Raw genomic sequence first — 18,178 nt, 5'->3', positions numbered from 1 at the left:
GTTTATTCACGTGTCAACCCTGCAAACTGCTTTTTCTGAAACCTCCCTTCCAGAAAGCGCTGTAGGGCTATTAAAACAAAAAAAATCATGCAATCTGAAATATTTCTTCCGCTGGGCAGTTAACCTAACCATCTATTCCCTCTCTCACCCCTTTTTAACCCCTGAAACTGCACTGTGCTGTAAACACTTCAAACCACTTTTATGTTGCTGTTCCCATTGTGGAAAAAACGCTAGTATTTATGCATTTATGCACATTTCATTCCATATCCACACTTTAACCTCCAATTTTATACTTTCTATAATTCTTTATTCTTTAGAATCGTTGAGTGTTGTTTTTTTAAGTTGCATGTTGTGCCGACTCACCACAGCAAAATGCTAATACATGCAATGTATCCGGTGAATAAAGTTATTCCCTGATCCCTGTTCACCCAGGAGTCATTTTTAAATCTGTTGTGCTGGCGACATTTCTTTGGTGCCCTCTGCACACTGCACGGTGCTGGGATAGCCGCTGTCCAACATGTTGGAGTGGTAGCCCCAGCATCACTGAATCCAGGACTCACCACAGAAGGAGGTAATTCAGCCTTTCAAGTCCGTGCCAGCTCTTTAACAGCTGCTCTTTTCCCATAATGCAATTTTCCCTTTTCTCCCCCCTACCTTTTGAATCCAACTCCACTGCCCCAGCAGGGGCAGATCAAGGAGTCCTCTGCACTGAACCTTTCCCCTCTTTCCCTTCTTCAGCTGATTCCCATCTCCCACCCATTTGCCTCTGGCACCAGTTACTCATAGTGCACCAGATTAAAAACCCTTTAATATTTGAGCACCCCCATCAAATCTCTTAACCTTTCGAACTGTGAAGAGAACAGTCCCAGCCCCCAGAACGTTATTCTCAGAGAGCTGGAGCCCATTAGCCCCGAGATCCTTCCAGTGAACAATCACCATGCTCTCTGAGGCTGGCGATAGCCATCAGGACAATGTTTCCCTGGAAAGTTGGTGGAGGGGGTAGTGTTCCACGTTTTGCAGTAGCAGTCTGACACCTTTGCTTTGAGATGAATTCAAGGACCACGGCGGAAATGCAAGTGACTCTCAACTGGAATTCTCCGTGTCTTTTTCAGATTCCCAGCTCAAGGGTATAGTGACCAGGTTATATTGCAGGCAAGGCTTCTACCTGCAGATGAACGCAGATGGAGCTGTCGGCGGAACTAAGGATGACAGCGGTAATTCCAGTGAGTGGCGAATGCATTTTAAATCTGATGTACCTTTTGTTAAGTTAATTGGAGTGTCCCGGGGTTGTGAAAGTTCACTCTCAGTTCAAATACTGATCTGAGATCTCCTGGGTTGGTGTAAAACCCCATCTCGTTGAAGCCGGTGTTTGTTTAACAACAAACAGAGCCTCCTCTGCTCATTGACTGTTCCAAATTCTGCACCCTATTCCATACCCCTTCATCTACCCAGTCCTAAGAACAATGTCCAATTCATTCCCATATATCATCCAACGGGTTGGATTCAACAACTTCCTGTGGGGGACAATACTCAGACACCACTAAGAAACGTGGGTAACAGTGTGGGCCATGTCTCACTGCAGTGGTATTTTAATCACATTATCGACCTTGCATTCTTTCACACAGTGCACAGGATCGGCTGGATAAAAGTTTGGTCAGGCTGCACTCGGAGTGCTAGTTTTGGTCACCCCATTTCAGGAAGGATGTGGAGATTGTAGAAAGGCTGCAAGGATGTTTACTAGGTTGCTGCCTAGATTAGAGAATGTGAGCGACAAGGAGACAAGTATGAGGTATTGTACTTCGGTAGGACCGATCAGGGTACATCACAGTGAATGGTAGGGCTCTGAGGAGTGGAGTAGAACAGAGGGATCTGGGAATACAGATCCACAATCCCTTGAAAGTGGTATCACAGGTTGATAGGGATGTAAAGAAAGCTTCATAAATCAATGTACTGAGTACAGGAGATGGGGTGTTGCATAAGACATTAGTGAGGCCTCATTGGAGTATTGTGTGCAGTTTTGATTGCTGACCTACAGGAAAGATGTAAATAAGGTTGAAAGAATGTAGAGGAAATTTACAAGGATGGTGTGGGGACTGGAGGACCTGATTTGTAAGGAAAGATTGAATAGGTTAGGACTTTATTCCCTGGCGTGTAGAAAGATTGAGGGGAGGATTGATAAAGGTATACAAAATTATGAGGGGTATAGATAGGGTAAATGCCATCAGGCCTTTTGCTGTGAGGTTGGGTGGGACTACGATAAGGGTCATGTGTTAAAGGTGAAAGGTTGAAGGGGAACATGAGAGGAAACTTCTTCACTGAGAGGGTCATGAGAGTGTGGAATGTGTTGCCAGTGCAAGTGGTGCATGTGAGCTCGATTTCAATGTGTAAGATAGGTACATGGATAGTAGGGATATGGAACACTATGGTCCTGGTGCAGGTCAGTGGGAATAGGCAGTTTAAATGGCTCAGCATAGACTAGATGGGCCAAAGGGCCTGTTGCTACACTGCATTTTCCTTTGACTCTATGAGAATTTGGGCAAACCAGGGCTGATGTCTCTAGATGCCAGAGGTTGAGAGGAGACCTGAATGAAGTTCATAAAATCGAGTAGCACAGATATGGTAGCCAGTCAGAATCTTCTCCCCATGGTAGAAATGTCAAATACTAAAGGCTGCTTCAGGTGGGATGACAAAGACAACGATGGTGACAGGATAGGGCAGTTCGAAACCAGGGGGAATAAGGCTAGGTTGAAATGGGAAATGATTTAAAACCTCTTTCATGCAGAGGGTGGTGAGTATACGGAATGAGCTGCCAGAGGAATTAGTTGAGGCAGGTACAATAGTATCATTTAAGAAGCACTTGAATAGGTACATGGCAGGGTAGGCTTAGAGGGATTTGTGCTGAATGTGGGAAATTGAAACTGAGGTCAGCAAACTAATTATTCTAAATGAAGTTAGAACTATTATGCACAATCTTTTTCAATTGCTATTTCTTGGGCTGTGACTGAAAGAATGTAGAACATGGCAAAGCACAGCACAGAAGCAAACCCTTCAGCCCCCTAAGTCAGTGCCAAACGCGATGCCAAATTAACCTTCTGCCCGCACACGATCCATATCCCTCCATTCCCTGCATATTCATGTGTCTATCTAACAGCTTCTTAAACAGCACTGTCCCATCTGCTTCCACCACCACCTCTGGTAGCCTGTTCCGGCCTCCCGCCACTCTGTGAATAAAACTTATCTCACCTACTGAATCTCCTCGAAGCATTCTCCCTCTCACTTTAAATGCACGCATCTGGTACTTGACATTTCTATGCTGGAGAAGACTCTGACAGCCTATTATATCTCTGCGTCACTTGATTTCATGAACTTCCTTCAGGCATTCTAGGAAAAACAACCCTAGTTTGTCCAACCTGTCCTTATAGCTCATACTCTCCAATCCAGGTAGCATCCTGCACTCTTTCTATAGTTTCCACATCATTCCAGAAATGAACACAATACTCAAAGTACAGCTGATCACTGTGCACCATATGTGTGAGACATAGTCTTTCATTATAGTTATTATTATTTCCCACCTCTCCAACTTTCTAATCTCCTCCAACCCAAGAAAGCCTGTAGAGATCTCCTGTTCCCACCTCTAATCATTCCCTTTCCATTCCTCTACTGTGGATAGTTGTGTCTTCACATACCTAAGTTCTCCAAATTCCCCCCTAAACGTCCACCCTCCACCCCCCCCCCCCCCCCACCCACACGACTTAACAATCGTCTCACCAAGCTTTTGGTTGCTTGTAGCGAAGTTTGTCTCTTTGGCCTAGTGCCAAGTTTTCTTTGAAGGATTATTATGGGTAAGCTTGGGGCAAAAGTCATCACATAAATGCAAGCAGATATGCAGGATTCTTGGAATATTCGAAGGCTTAGTTACATGCCTTTTCATTAAATGTAAGTGGTTATTTCAAAGCTCTTATTTCCATTCTTGACATGTTACCCATTGATGCCCCCAAAGTTCAGAAGGTGGCCCTGCCTTTGGGGTTGTGGCAGAGCATGTGAGATTGAGTGGAGAGAGAGGTGAGAAGGGAGAGACACAGACAGAGACACTAGAGAGACACAGAGTTAGAGTGTGATAAAGAGGAGGTGAGACAGCTGAATACAGGAACAGAGAAAAGGGCAGAGGAGAGAGAGAGGGAGGCAGAAACAAAGATAGAGTCAAACAGAGGGAGAGGGAAGGGAGCGAGGGGGAGAAAGACAATGAGAAAGGTAGTGAGAGGGAGGAAGGGAGAGAGAGGGGAGAGAGGGAGAGAGGGGGAGGGAGGGAAAGAGGAAGAGAGAGTGAGGGTAGAAAGAGAGAGAGAGTGTGAGAGTGAGAGAGCAATAAAGAGAGGAGAAAGATGGACACAGAAGCAGAAATAGAGAAAAACAGAGAAAAGGATAGAGGAAGATATGGGGAGAGTGGGAGTGAGAGAGGAGGGATGGTAACACTGGAGACAGAAACAGACAGAGAGATGGTGACAGAAGGAGAGGGTGCAGAGAGAGGGAGGAGAGAGAAAGAGAGAGAGAGTGCTGTGTTTCAACCAGGTTATACAACCTGAACTCTGGCCATTGTTCCCCTCCGAGAGGAGGAGGAGGTCCCTCAGCCCCGAACCTATGACCACACCTGATCCACCTCAGCACCTCAGGTTTTCAACACTCTCTCCATCTTCCTTGATTTGCTTCCAAAAAGCTACCAGTCTCTGCTTTGAATGCACACAATGACTGTTGTCCCACAGCTGCTGGGCATAGAGAATTCAGGGATTCACCACGTCCTGAGTAGAGATGGCTCTCCAGTCTCAGTCCTCACTCTTTCTCCCGAACTTCTCCCACTGGTCTTAGAGTCGTCAGCCGAGGGAAACACCCTCCCTACATCCAGTCTAATGAAACCCCAGTGGGCAGCACAGCAGTGTAGGGCTGAGTGCAATGCTTCACAGAGCCAGTGATTAGGGTTCAGTTCCCACCGCTGTCTGTAGGGAATTTGTACGCACTCTCTGTGACCATGGGGGTTTCCTCCTGCTGCTCTGGGTCCCTTCCACTCTCCAAAGAGTTAGGGCTAGTAGGTTGTGGATATGCCATGTTGGCTTCCCTTAGCATATGCTCAAACTGTGTTGGTTGTTGACACAAGCAACACATTTCACTGAATGGTTCAATGTACATGTGACAAATAAAGCTCATCTCTCAAAAAGTATTGTACAAGTTTCAATGAGGTTGCCTCCCATTCTTCCAAACGCAACTGAACACAGTCCCAGTCCCAGTCCACTCAGCCTCTCCTCATATGGCAAAACCACCATCCGTCGAACTAATCTAGTGAACCTTCACTACGTTCCCTCAACGATAAGTCCATTTCCTTACTAGGTAAGGAGATAGAAACAGTTGACGTTACACCAGGAGCATTTTGAAAAGCCTATAATGTTTGTAAAGAAGAGAAAATCTGCAGATGCTGGAAATCCAAGCAACACACGCAAAATGGTGGAGGAATTCAGCAGGCCAGGCAGCGTAAGAGTGAACAGTCAACGCTTCTGTCCGAGACCCTTCATTAGGCAGATGAAGAGTCTTGGCCTGAAGCATTGACTGTATAAAATTTGTAGTTTACCAGCCTTCAGGAACAGCCCCTGGATCTACAGAAGGTTGGGAGAGTATGAAAATGGCACCCTCAGCCCACAGTCTTCTTTCACTCACAGACTGAGGACACATCCTATCTGGCTGAGGATAGTTAACCACTTGAGTAACTCCATATTCTGCCCTTTTAGAATGTTGACTTCTTTTGCTGAGATTCCATGGGATTTTTTACCTCAGTGAAGACTGAGGTAACTTGAGTCAGGACCCCTGCCCTGCCTCTCCTAAGAAACCTTCCCATTTGTTCTCTGATCAGCCATTAATTTCTCCTACACCCAACATCCTGTTTGCATGCATGTTGAATATTTTTGAACCGTTTTAGTATTTGCTGCCCATCTTTTATTCACCTCACAAAGTGCTGGAGGAACTCAGCAAGTCAGGCAGCCTCTTTGGAGAGGAATAAACAGTCGTCGTTTTGGGCCGAGACCCTTCAGCAGGACTGGAAGGGAAGGGGGCAGAAGCCAGACTGAGAAAGTGGAGGAGGGGAAGGAGTACAAGCTGGTGAAGTCAGGTGAGAGGGATGCTGGATGGGTGGGGAGCCACAGGATGAATTGAGAAGCTGGGAGGTTGATGCACCATCAATAACTCACGCTGAGACTTAGGAAGTGAGATATCGGCTTTTATTGACTGAAGAACAACACTACATCCTGGGAAAACGAGGGAGAGCAGCAGACCACAGTCGCCTTTATACAGGGGTCTGTGGGAGGAGCCACGGGAGCAGTCAGCAGGGTCTGTGGGAGGAGCCACAGGAGCAGTCAGACAGGTATATCTAGTTCACCACAGAGGTAATATTTGGAAAAGGTATAGGGTTGAAGAAGAAGGAATCTGATAGGAGAGGGGAGTAGACCATGGGAGAAAGGGAAGGAGGAGGGGCATCAGAGAGAGGTGATAGGCAAGTGAGGAGAAGAGAAGTGGGTGAGAGGGAGCCAGAATGGGAATGAAAAAGAGAGAACGGTGGCATCCGTTAATCTCGTGAGACCATGGATCTGCACCTGGAAAATCTACTGGAGTGTCCTCTCCAGGGCGTAGGCCTGGGCAAGGTTGTATGGAAGACCGTCAGTTGCCCATGGTGCAAGTCTCCCTTCTGCATGACAACGATGTTGTCCAAGGGAAGGGCAAGGGCCGATACAGCTTGGAACCAGTGTCATCGCAGGAGTTGCCAGAATGAGGTTGAAGGCAACATTGGACTGCCTTAGGGACTCAAGCTCCGGATTTGTCCTCAGGGTTTACCCCCAAAGCCTTTCCCATGAGTGGGTGTGGCCGCAAGGCAGCGGAGGTTTGAAATCAGAGTTTTCCCTCTCTTAGATGGACTGCCTTCCCAGGCTGACGAGCTCCACCTACCCGAAGCACTGGTTTTAAGGCGCCAGGACCCGCCTTCGCCCCTGCTCCTGTCAGTAGAAACAGTTCCGCTGGGCTTAGAGGCTAAGCCCCACGTGAAGGCCAGGAGTTGGACTTGGTTGTCAGAGGCTATTTGAGGTGCATGCTGTGAGGAACACTTTTAGGTAGCGGGAGCTTGTCACCACCGCCACTCCTCAGCTTGACAACCAAAAAGAGAGAAAGAGGGAGGGAAAATTATCAGAAGTTAGAAAAATCAATGTTCATGCTGTCAGTCTAGAGGCTGAATAGGAGGTGTTGCTCCTCCAACCCTGAGAGTGGCCTCATCATGGCATTAAAGAAGGCAATGGACCGACATGTCAGAATGGGAATGGGAAGTAGAATTAAAATGGATGGCCACCCTGAAATACCGTCTTTTGTGAATGGGGCAAAGGTGTTCAATGAAGCAGCCCTCAATCTATGTTAGGTCTCACCAATGTAGAGGAAACACCAACTGTTTATTCCCCTCAATAGACACTGAGTTCCTCCACAATTTAGTGTGCATTGCTTCAGATTCCCAGCATCTTCAGGGTCTCTCTTTTTCCCTCTTTTATTTCCTTCTTTGTTTCTCCACTCAGCTTCTGTAGTCAGCCTGGTTCTCATCTGAGTTAACAACCTGGCAGTTTTTTTCCAGGCTCCTCTTGTTTGCTAAATTCTTGGTCACCTGTGAGTTCCACCTTTAATTTCCTTTTGCCATCCCTTGGGGGAATGTACCGAGACTACAGCTGAAACATTCCCGCTGAAGGTCCCCATTGTTCATTCACTGCTTTGCCTGCCAAAGCTTTGATTCCAATTTACTCGAGCCAGATCTGCTTTTGTCCCATTGAAATTGGCCCCTTTCCAAGTTACTGTTGGTTCCTATCCTTTTCTGTAGCTATTCTAAACGAGCAGCCTACTCCTGTTTATGTTTAATGTTATTTTGATCTCTTGCATAAAATAATTTGTCTTGAGCTCCCAACTAGATTGTAATGAATCTCTGGCTCATGGTTCTGGTTGCTCTTTCACGAAGTGGAACATCTCTTCACTGTCCACCTTATCAAACCCATCCACATCCTCCAGAGTCTACATCAGCCCACTTTCAGTGGTTTAATAGGATATCGGCCAAATGCAGGCAAAAGGAATTAACTTGGTGGGCACCATGGTTGGCATGGACAAGTTGGGCCAAAGGGCTTGTTTCCATGCTGTATGACTCTATTCTGGAGGAGTTCCAGCTTGTTCAGCTCTTCCCTAATAATGCAGGCCATCATCTCACTCCACCTGTTCGTCCCTCTTCACCACACAGCCTGCACACTAACCGTGTTGTTTCTTTCATCCCTCCAGCATTGTTCAACCTCGTGCCAGTGGGACTTCGAGTCGTTGCTATTCAGGGTGTGAAGACAGGGCTCTACGTGGCCATGAATGGGGAAGGATATCTTTACACATCAGTGAGTATTCCTGAACATTGGTCCTCAGGCACCAATTCTGAGGTTATGGATGTTTAATGAGACGAAATGTGTATTGAATGTGGCTTCCTGCTTATCCAGGATCCAAGGTCCTGAACCACTTGTGTTTACAAGAGGAGCCCTAACCTTGCAACAGCCCCAGGGCGATCATTATGATATGTCCATCTTCCTTATATACTGTCTCAGGAGAGTTGTCTTGGTAATGGTCGAAGTCTCCAAGTGGGAAATATCTGTTGTGTGTGACAGGAATGATGTGATAGAATGGCATTTCATCTAGACAGTCTCCCTGATGAAAGTTCAAGAACAATGCAACATTGGGTCATGGTGACTGAAGGACAGGCAGACTGAAGTAATCTCTCCCTTTTGCGTATCCCGTGCTAATCGGCAGCAGCAACCTCAGACCTCCATTTTCCCACTGGCTGTGCTCCTCACTTCTGACTCCTTATCGATGCAGGCAGTGTTATTGCGGTTTGCATCTTGTGGCGTTGGCCCTGGCACTGTGACTGACTGCCAAATTCATCAGATAACTCGGCAAATGCAGTGATTAGTTCAATTGGAGCCGTAACTGTTGGGCTCCAATTGAGTTGAATTCATTTTTGTTGGGGTTTGGCTTTGGTCTAATGATGTTCTTGAACCGCTGAGTACTCCTTCTCTGAGCAACTGATGGACAGATGTTGACAACTTCTGGTGCACAGTCTGAAGCAGTTTCAGCTATGCGTTCTAGGCTGGGTAGGGCACACTCACACTGACGCCATCCCACTGCCTGGGGAGAGGGCAATACTCTCATAATCCCAGAGTATAAGCTTAACCTTTAGGCAACTTTACCTTTTATTACGTGGGTATCAAGGTATAAAATCTGACTGGTTGATATTGAATGAGGAGTTGTAAATACTAAGTCTGTGGAGACAGAGCGAGGTGGAAAGAAGAAATTAGCAAAGGGAAGGTTATATTGATGTTTTTCACCAGTCTGGAGTACTGCTGTTGCAATTTAATGTCTGACCCAAAATCTCTTCCAAGGTCAACCTTAAGACCAAATAATTTCACGAGACACCTTGGCTCCAATGCAACCCAAAGTGCGACCTTGCATCTCCACGGTGCCCTTCTCAAGGTCAGGAATTACTATGCAGCCAGTGCAACACTCCCGAAGCTAACCTGTGCATGGCAAGCTCCCACAAGCAGAAATGTGATCGATCCGGTGGTTTGCTTTATCGGTATTAATTTGACAGAGAAATATTTATTCTGGGTACCAGGAAATCTCTCTTGCTCTTAGAGTTATGGAGTCACACAGCATAGAAACAGGCCTTTCAGCCCAAAGCATCTCTGCCAACTATCCTGCCTACCTACACCAATCCCACTTGCCTGCATTCATTCCATTCCCCTCTATACCTTGTTTGTTCAGGTGTCTTTTAAATGTTGTTACTGTTCCTGTCTCCACCATCTCCTCTGGCAGCTCATTCCAGATACACCCTGCCCTTTGTGTGAAAGAATTGTCCCCAGACCCTCATCACACCTCATTGTCAGGGAGCTGTGTACATTTTTATTATAACATTCCCTGGGGTCTTGCCCCTCTCGACGGGTGTCCTACCCTGGATTAACTTCCCAAAATGCATCACTCTGCACTTTCTTTCATTGGATCTTTTACAGCCAACAGACATAATCTCGGCTGAGAATCCTGTCTGAAAGGTGGTATCTCTGACAGTGTAGCACTCCTTCGGTGTAACACTGGACAGCCCACCTAGCTGTTTGTCCCCATGCTTCCTTGCAGACACGACCTAATGGCTTCGTCATTGTCTGGACTTCCAGCAGCAATTAACTCAGCACTGAACGTCGGTGGGTCCAAACCATCGCCTGGATCCACGATGCTGGGTTGGACCTGATACAGGTGGACTGCAACGTTGAGAAAGTTTCGTGGCTGTTGGAACTGTTCATGCCACCAGTGGCTCACTGGGTGTCTCCTCTGAAAGTCATGTCCAATCTCCCTGCACAGGCTCTGATCCCATAATTCCGGCTGATACTGTTAAAGCACTGCTGACAGTTCGGCACTGAGAGAGTGAGCCCTTAAACCAAGGTGTCACCACATCTTCCAGATACATGATAACGACCTAATGGTTCTTCTGTTTTAAGAAACTCATAGCAGCCTCCTGGGTCAATTTTAGCCCCCTTCCCCTCACACTCAAACCAATAACTAAGGCCACTGCCTCACAGCTTCCGTGACCCAGGTTCAGTCCTGACCTCTGCTGCTCGCCGCTGTCTGTGTGGAGTTTACATGTTCTCCCTGTGACCCCATGGGTTTTGCCCGGGTGCGCCAGTTTCCTCCCACAGCCGAAAGACGTGAGCATTGGTGGATTAATTAGAGGGTGTAGGTGAGTGGAGCTGATGGGAAGGTTTGGGGAGAGTAAGATGGGGTTGAATGGTGTTGAATTGGTGTAAACACCATGGACTTGATGAGCCGAAAGGCCTGTTTGCAGGCTGTGTGACTTGTTGGGGGAATCATGCTGTACAGATTGTCGGTGGCCTTACCTGACAGCGCCGACAATTCTGCACAGGCGACCCTGAGAAAGATGCTATTGAAGTGTTGGCTGTTTGTCTCCTGGTGCAAAATGGAGGAGAAAAGCCTTTACTGACGTGGCTCTCTGAACAACAGTTTTCAACATTTGTAAATCTCCAGCAGCCTCTGATCACATGCGAGCAAAAATATCTGAATGCATTATTGAATTCCCATTGCCCAGTTTTTAATAGGAAGACAGGTACTATCCTACGTGACATTATGCTTCTATTAAAGGGTGAAGTACTATATATGATGCTTATTGCATGCTAATACTCCCACATTTTAACTTCAAAGCACGGGGAAGGTTCCACATAAATCCATTTTGTACTTGCAGTCCCTTTAATCTGGTAACATATTCCAAAATGCTTCATCGGAGCGCTAATCAAACAAAGTTTGACATGGTCACCTTGGATATAATGAGGGAGTTGTGCCTTTCATGATGTGCTTGATGCAAATGTCAGAGTTTGCTAAGACTAGCTCATTAAGCATTGGGCAAGTGGTTGTTCAGCTGGCAAATTACAAAAATGAAATAAGTACTCGGCAGGGGAAGTTTGCTGGGGTAATTGTTAATTGGTAATACGTTTATAATATTGGCAACTGGTTAATGTTGTCACATGTACTGAAATACAAAGAAGTGCTATTGTCTGTCTACCATTCAGCCAGATTATTCCATATGTAAGTACATCGAAGCAGCATAAAAAGGAATAACAGAATGCAGAATATGGGGTAAATACTGGCCAACTAAACCAGGACAAATTGTTGATGATATTCTACTTACTTACTTGCCACCTGTTACTAAGCGAGGTCCACTGGTCCTCCAGGTTAGCTCAAGGCTAACAACCCTGACTGGCATTGAAGAATCCTTCCATACAGACAGAGTTAAACATGTTTATCTGCCGTTTATCACTGTCTGTACAGAAGGAATCTTCATTGGTGTTTCTGTAACAATTTTTTTTTGACCAGTCAAGGTTGTTAGCCCTGAGGTGAACCCCCAAACCTGGAGGACTGGTGGACCACTCTTAGTCTGACCCTTACCCTTTGACCTGTTTAGCATGGGTGACCAAGAGCCAAAATACAAGTACTGACTCTTGGGGTCATTGAGGCATGCAAGCCTCCAAACCCTATGCCAAGGTTGTGGTCCACCATTGGTCTTCCCCCTATCTTGAAGTTAGTGATCAGCTCTTTTGTTTTGCTGACATTGAGAGAGATATAGTTGTATTGACAGCATGTCATGATCTACTATGCTCTCTAGCTCCTTCCTGTACTCCATCTCATTGTTGTTTTGGATCCAGCCCGTTGTGATGCTCCTGTAGGTGGAGTTAGGGCACAATCTAGCAAAGGAGTCATGAGTTTACAGGGAGCAGAGTAAGTGGGTGGGAATTGGCATCGCAGCACTCGGGCTTTTCAGTGATTTGGACCCCTCTCTGTGCTAGCTCATGGACCAGAGGCTGGGAACTCCCGCAGGGTGTGAAGCAGTCAACCTGCCCTCAACATCTACCAATTCAAAGCCGGACTCAGGCTGAGCTTAAATGTATCCTCAAGACCAAGAGTTGTAAGCATCAGGAACTCTCTTACTCCCTGGCCTGTTCCTTTCTGTGCACTGCATTTGTAACCTGCAAATTCATGTCTAGTCCCATTAGGACTTGAAGAATTACAGGTTTAAGATAGCTAGAAGCTTCCTGACATCTGTAGCCCATTGTAAAGGAGTGTCGGGGTTAACAGGCAGGGTTAGAAATGATGGACTGAGGTTGGAATGGAGAAGATGAGGTTGTTTTCCTTGGATCAAAGTTTGAAGTTCAAAGTAAATTTATTATCAAAGTACACGTATGACACCATATACAACCCTGAGATACATTTTCTTGCAGGCATACTAAATAAAAGAGAGATTTGATAGGGGTATATCAGACAGGTTCAGTGGAAAGATACTGTTCCCTTTGGCAGCTGGTTCAAGGAGAAGATTGGATGGTGTCAGGAGAAGCCTTCTCAAGGCAGAGCAGTGAGAATCCAGGACTCCCCTGTAATGGAGGAATAGGGGAACAATTAAGAACTTCCAAAGGGAATTGAAGTGGAATGAGGGAAAACTATGTAGAAACAGCTGGGGGCAATAAGGCAGATGAGATTGCTCTGGAAGAATCAGGCCCTGATGGGGTACCTGGTAGGGCATTGAAAACCTGTGCCAACCAACAGCTGAGAGTGTTCAGGACACCTTCAATCTCCCACTGCTGCATTGAGAGGTTCCTTCCTGCTTCAAAAGGATAACAATCATATCAGTGCCCAAGAAGAGCTACCTCAGTGACTATAATCCAGTGGCACTCACACCTGCTGTGATGAAGTGCTTCCAGAATCAACTCCTGCCTAAGCAAGGACCTGGACCCACTGCAATTTGCCTATCACCGCAATAGGTCCACAGTGGATTCAATCTCACTGGCTCTTCACGTGGCCTTGGATCACCTAGACAAAGCAGTACTCACATCAGGCTGCTGCTCAGCATTCAACACAATCCACCCATGGTTCTAATCAACAAGCTCCAAAGCCTGGGCCTCTGTACCTCCCTCTGCAACTGGATCCTTGTCTTCCTCACCGGGAGACCACAGTCAGAGACAACATCTCCTCTTTGCCGACAATTAACACTGGTGTACCTGAAGGATGAGTGCTTAGCCCACTGTTCTACTCACTGTACACCCACAAATGTGTGGCTAGACACAGCTCAAACACAATCTATATACCTGCTCATGATACACCATTTCCTGGCAGAATTTCAGCTGGTGACAAGGAGGCATACAGGAGCTAGGTAACTCAGCTGGTTGAGTGGTATTGCAACAACAATCTTGCACACAACGTCAGAAAGACCAAAGAATTGATCGTGAGCTTCAGAAAAGGGAAGGTAAGGGAAAGCACTCCAGTCCTCATCAAGGGATCGGAGGTGGAAAGAGTGAGCACTTTCAAGTTCTTGGGTTTCAAATTTCTGAAAATCTATCGTTGGTCCAACATATTGATGCAATTGCAAAGAAGACTTGGTATGTCACTAAACACTTCCATGAATATCTACAGATGTACCATGGGCAACATTCTAACTGGTTGCATCACTTTCTGGTGTGGAAGTCACTGTACAGGATCAGAAAAAGATGCAGTAAGTTCTAAACTCTGCCAGCTCTGCTATGCACATTAGCCTCCCAGGCACTGAGGACACCTTCAAAAGGCAATGCCTCAAAAAGGTGGCATCCATCATTAAGGACCCCCTCAGCCAGGACATACGCTCTTTTCATTGTTACCGTCAAGGAGGAAGTACAGATGATTTTAACTTTCCACATATTGACTGGGAATCCCAAACTGTAAAAGGACTAGATGGGATAGAGTCTGTCGAATGTGTTCAGGAAAGTTCCCTTCATCAGCACATAGATGTCCCAATGACAGCGCGTGTGATACTGGATCTGCTATTTGGGAATGAGACAGGGCAGGTGACAGAAATTTGTGAAGAGGAACACTTTGCATCCAGTGACCACAATGCCATTAATTTCAAAGTAAATATGCAAAAAGGTAGTTCTGATCCATGGGTTAAGATTATAAATTGGAGAAAGACCAGAGATGATCTGGCAAGAGTGGATTGGTGTAGGGTGTTTTCTGGCAAAAGTGTGCTTGGAAAGTGGGAGACCTTCAAAAATAAGATTTTGAGAGTACAAAGCTTGTATGTGACTGTCAGAATAAAAGGTAAAGATAACAAGAGTAGGGAACCCTGGTTTTCAAGAGATATTGAGGCCCTGGTTAAGAGAAAAAAGGTGTATAGCAGGTATAAGCAGATAAGAACGAATGAGGCGCTTATGGAGTATAAGAAATGTAAGAGAACACTCAAGAAATAAATCAGGAGGGTAAAAGAAGGCATGAAGTTGCTCTAGCAAACAAGGTGAAGGAGAATCCTAAGGGATTCTACAGATATGTTAAGAGCAAAAGGTCTGCAAGGGAGAAAATTGGTCCTCCGGAAGACCAGAATGGTAATCCATGTGTGGAGCCAAAACAGATGGGGGAGATCTTAAATGAAATCTTTGCATTTGAGTTTGGGAGACAGATATAGAGTTTATAGAAGTGAGGCAAAGCAATATCAACTTCACAAACCCTGTACAGATTACAGAGGAGGAGGTGTTTGCTACCCAGAGACAAATCAGGGTGGATAAATCCCGGGGCCTGACAAGGTGTTCCCTCAGACCCTACGGGAGGCAAGTACAGAAATTGTTGAGGCCCTAGCAGAGATATTTAAAACATCCTTAGTGACTGGAGATGTACCAGAGAATTATGGGATAGCCAATGGTGTTCCACTGTTTAAAAATATATATAAACCAGGAAATTATAGGCCAGTGAGTCTGATATCAGTTGTGGAAAAGTTATCAGAAGGTATTCTAAGGGGCCGGATATATAATAATTTGGATAGACATGGACCTATTAAGGTTAGTCAGCAAGGCTTCATACATAGTAGGTCATGTCTAACCAATCTTATAGAGTATTTTGAGGAAGTTACCAGGAATGTAGGTGAAGGCAAAGCAATGGATGTTGTCTACATGGACATTTGATAATGTAAGGTGATAATAAATAATAAATAATAAATGTAATAATCTACAAATGTAAGGCATTTGATAAGGTCCCACATGGGAGGCTGGTCAACAAGGTTCAGTCACTCAACATTCAGGAAGAGGTAGTAAATTGGATTAGGCATTAGCTTTGTGGGAGAAACCAGGGAGTGGTGGTAGAGGGTTGCCTTTCTGACTGGAGGCCTGTGACGAGTGGTGTACCGCAGGGATCGGTGCTGGAACCTTTGTTGTTTGTCATCTACATCAATGATCTGGATGATAATGTGGCTAACTAGATCAGCAAATTTGCAGATGACACCAAGATTGGGGGTGTGGTGGACAGTGAGGAAGGCTATCGTGGCTTGCAGAGGGATCTGCATCAGCTGGAAAAATGGGCTGAAAAATCACAGATGGAATTTGATGTAGATAAGTGTGACATTTTGCACTTCAGTAGGACCAACTAGGGTAGGTCTTACACAGAGGCTAGTAGGGTACTGAACAGTGTGATAGAACAAATAATTCATAGAAACATAGAAAACCTACAGTCCTTCAAAGTTGTGCCGAACATGTCCTCATCTTAGAAATTACTAGGGTTACCCATAGCCCTCTATTTCTCTAAGCTCCATGTACCTATCCAAAAGTCTCTTAAAAGACTCTATCATATCTGCCTCCACCACTGTTGCCAGCAGCTCATTCCACACATTCACCACTCTCTGCGTAAAAAACTTACCCCTGACATCTCCTCTGTATCTACTCCCAAGCACCTTAAACCTGTGCCCTCTTGTGGCAACCATTTCAGCCCTGGGAGAAAGCCTCTGACTATCCACACGATCAATGCCTCTCATCATCTTATACACCTCTATCAGGTCACCTCTCATCCTCCGTCACTCCCAGGAGAAAAGGCCGAGGTCACTCAACCTGTTTTCATAAGGCATGCTCCCCAATCCAGGCAACATCCTTGTAAATCTCCTCTGCACCTTTTCTATCATTTCCACATCCTTCCTGTAGTGAGGTGACCAGAACTGAGCACAGTACTCCAAGTGGGGTCTGACCAGGGTCCTATATAGCTGCAACATTACCTCTCGGCTCCTAAATTCAATTCCATGACTGATGAAGGCCAATACACCATATGCCTTCTTAACCATAGAGTCAACCTGCGCAGCTGCTTTGAGCATCCTATGGACTCGGAACCCAAGATCCCTCTGATTCTCCACACTGCTAAGGGTCTTACCATTAATACTATATCCTGCCATCATAATTGACCTGCCAAAATGAACCACTTCAAACTTATCTGGGTTGAACTCCATATGCCACTTCTCAGCCCAGTTTTGCATCCTATCAATGTCCCGCTTTAACCTCTGACAGCCCTTCACACTATCCACAACATCCCCAACCTTTGTGTCATCAGCAAATTTACTAACCCATCCCTCCACTTCTTCATTCAGGCCATTTATAAAAATCACAAAGAGTAGGGGTCCCAGAACAGATCCCTGAGGCACACCACTGGTCACTGACCTCCATGCAGAATATGACCCATCTACAACCACTCTTTGCCTTCTGTGGGCAAGCCAGTTCTGGATCCACAAAGCAATGTCCCCTTGGATCCCATGCCTCCTTACTTTCTCAATAAGCCTTGCATGGGGTACCTTATCAAATGCCTTGCTGAAATCCATATACACTACATCTACTGCTCTTCCTTCATCAATGTGTTTAGTCACATCCCATTGAAACATTTGGCATATTGGCCTTCATAAATCAATACATTGAGTACAGGAGATGGGGTGTTATGTTGAAGGTGTATAAGATGTTGGCGAGACCTAATTTAGAGAATTGTGTGCAGTTTTGATCACCTACCTTAAGGAAAGATGTAAATAAGGCTGAACGAGTGCAGAGAAAATTTACTAGGTCTGTTGCCAGGTCTGGAGGACCTGAGTTATAAGGGAAGATTGAACAGGTTAGGACTGTATTCTTTAGAATGTGGAAGACTGGGTGGATTTGATAGAGTTATACAAAATTATGAGGGGTATAGAAAGGGTAAATGCAAGCAGGCTTTTTCCACTGAGGTTTGGTGGATCTACAACTAGAGGTCTTAGGTCAAAGGTGAAAGGTGGGAAGTTTAAGGAGAACATGAGGGGAAACTTCTTCACTCAGGGTAGTGAGGGTGTGGAACGAGCTGCCAGCACAAGTGGAGCATTCAAACTCATTTCAACATTTAAGAGAAGTTTGGATAGGTACATGGATAGTAGGGGCATGGAGGGCTATGGTCCCAGTACAGGTTGATGGGAGTAGGCAATTTAAATGGTTTTGGCATTGACCAGATGGGCAGAAGGGCCTGTTTCTGAGCTGTACTTCTCAATGACTCTAAGGGAGGCTGATCTATGTTCATTAGGAACAGCTACTGTAGGAGCACCAACCGCACTGGGTGTGACATTGGCTGGCTTTCTTTCTTTACATATGCTGCCTGACCTGTTGAGTATTTCAATCACTGTCTGTAGATGCTTTAATAGTTATAGACAGTGAGCCGCAGGAGTGAAGTGGCGCTTGCTTGGCCTGTTGGTGATCACCACGAGTGAAAGCGATGTACCCCTGGATCCATTACGTTGACAGTGGTATCT

The 18,178-nt window shown here is 45.7% G+C and overlaps 1 protein-coding gene across 2 annotated transcripts in view; it reads left to right on the top strand.

The window, feature by feature from the left end:
• Positions 1-18,178, top strand: part of fgf14 (fibroblast growth factor 14) — a 462,435-nt gene that overhangs the window by 343,977 nt on the left and 100,280 nt on the right. For both annotated transcript variants that reach the window (XM_073028827.1, XM_073028828.1), the window contains exons 2-3: positions 1,113-1,223; positions 8,335-8,438. In XM_073028827.1, coding sequence (XP_072884928.1) covers positions 1,113-1,223; positions 8,335-8,438 — 215 coding nt within the window. The remainder of the gene's footprint in view (positions 1-1,112; positions 1,224-8,334; positions 8,439-18,178) is intronic.

Source organism: Hemitrygon akajei, chromosome 2 (genome assembly GCF_048418815.1).
Source record: "Hemitrygon akajei chromosome 2, sHemAka1.3, whole genome shotgun sequence".
NCBI lineage: Eukaryota > Metazoa > Chordata > Chondrichthyes > Myliobatiformes > Dasyatidae > Hemitrygon > Hemitrygon akajei.
This window is presented reverse-complemented; position numbering and strand designations above follow the sequence as displayed.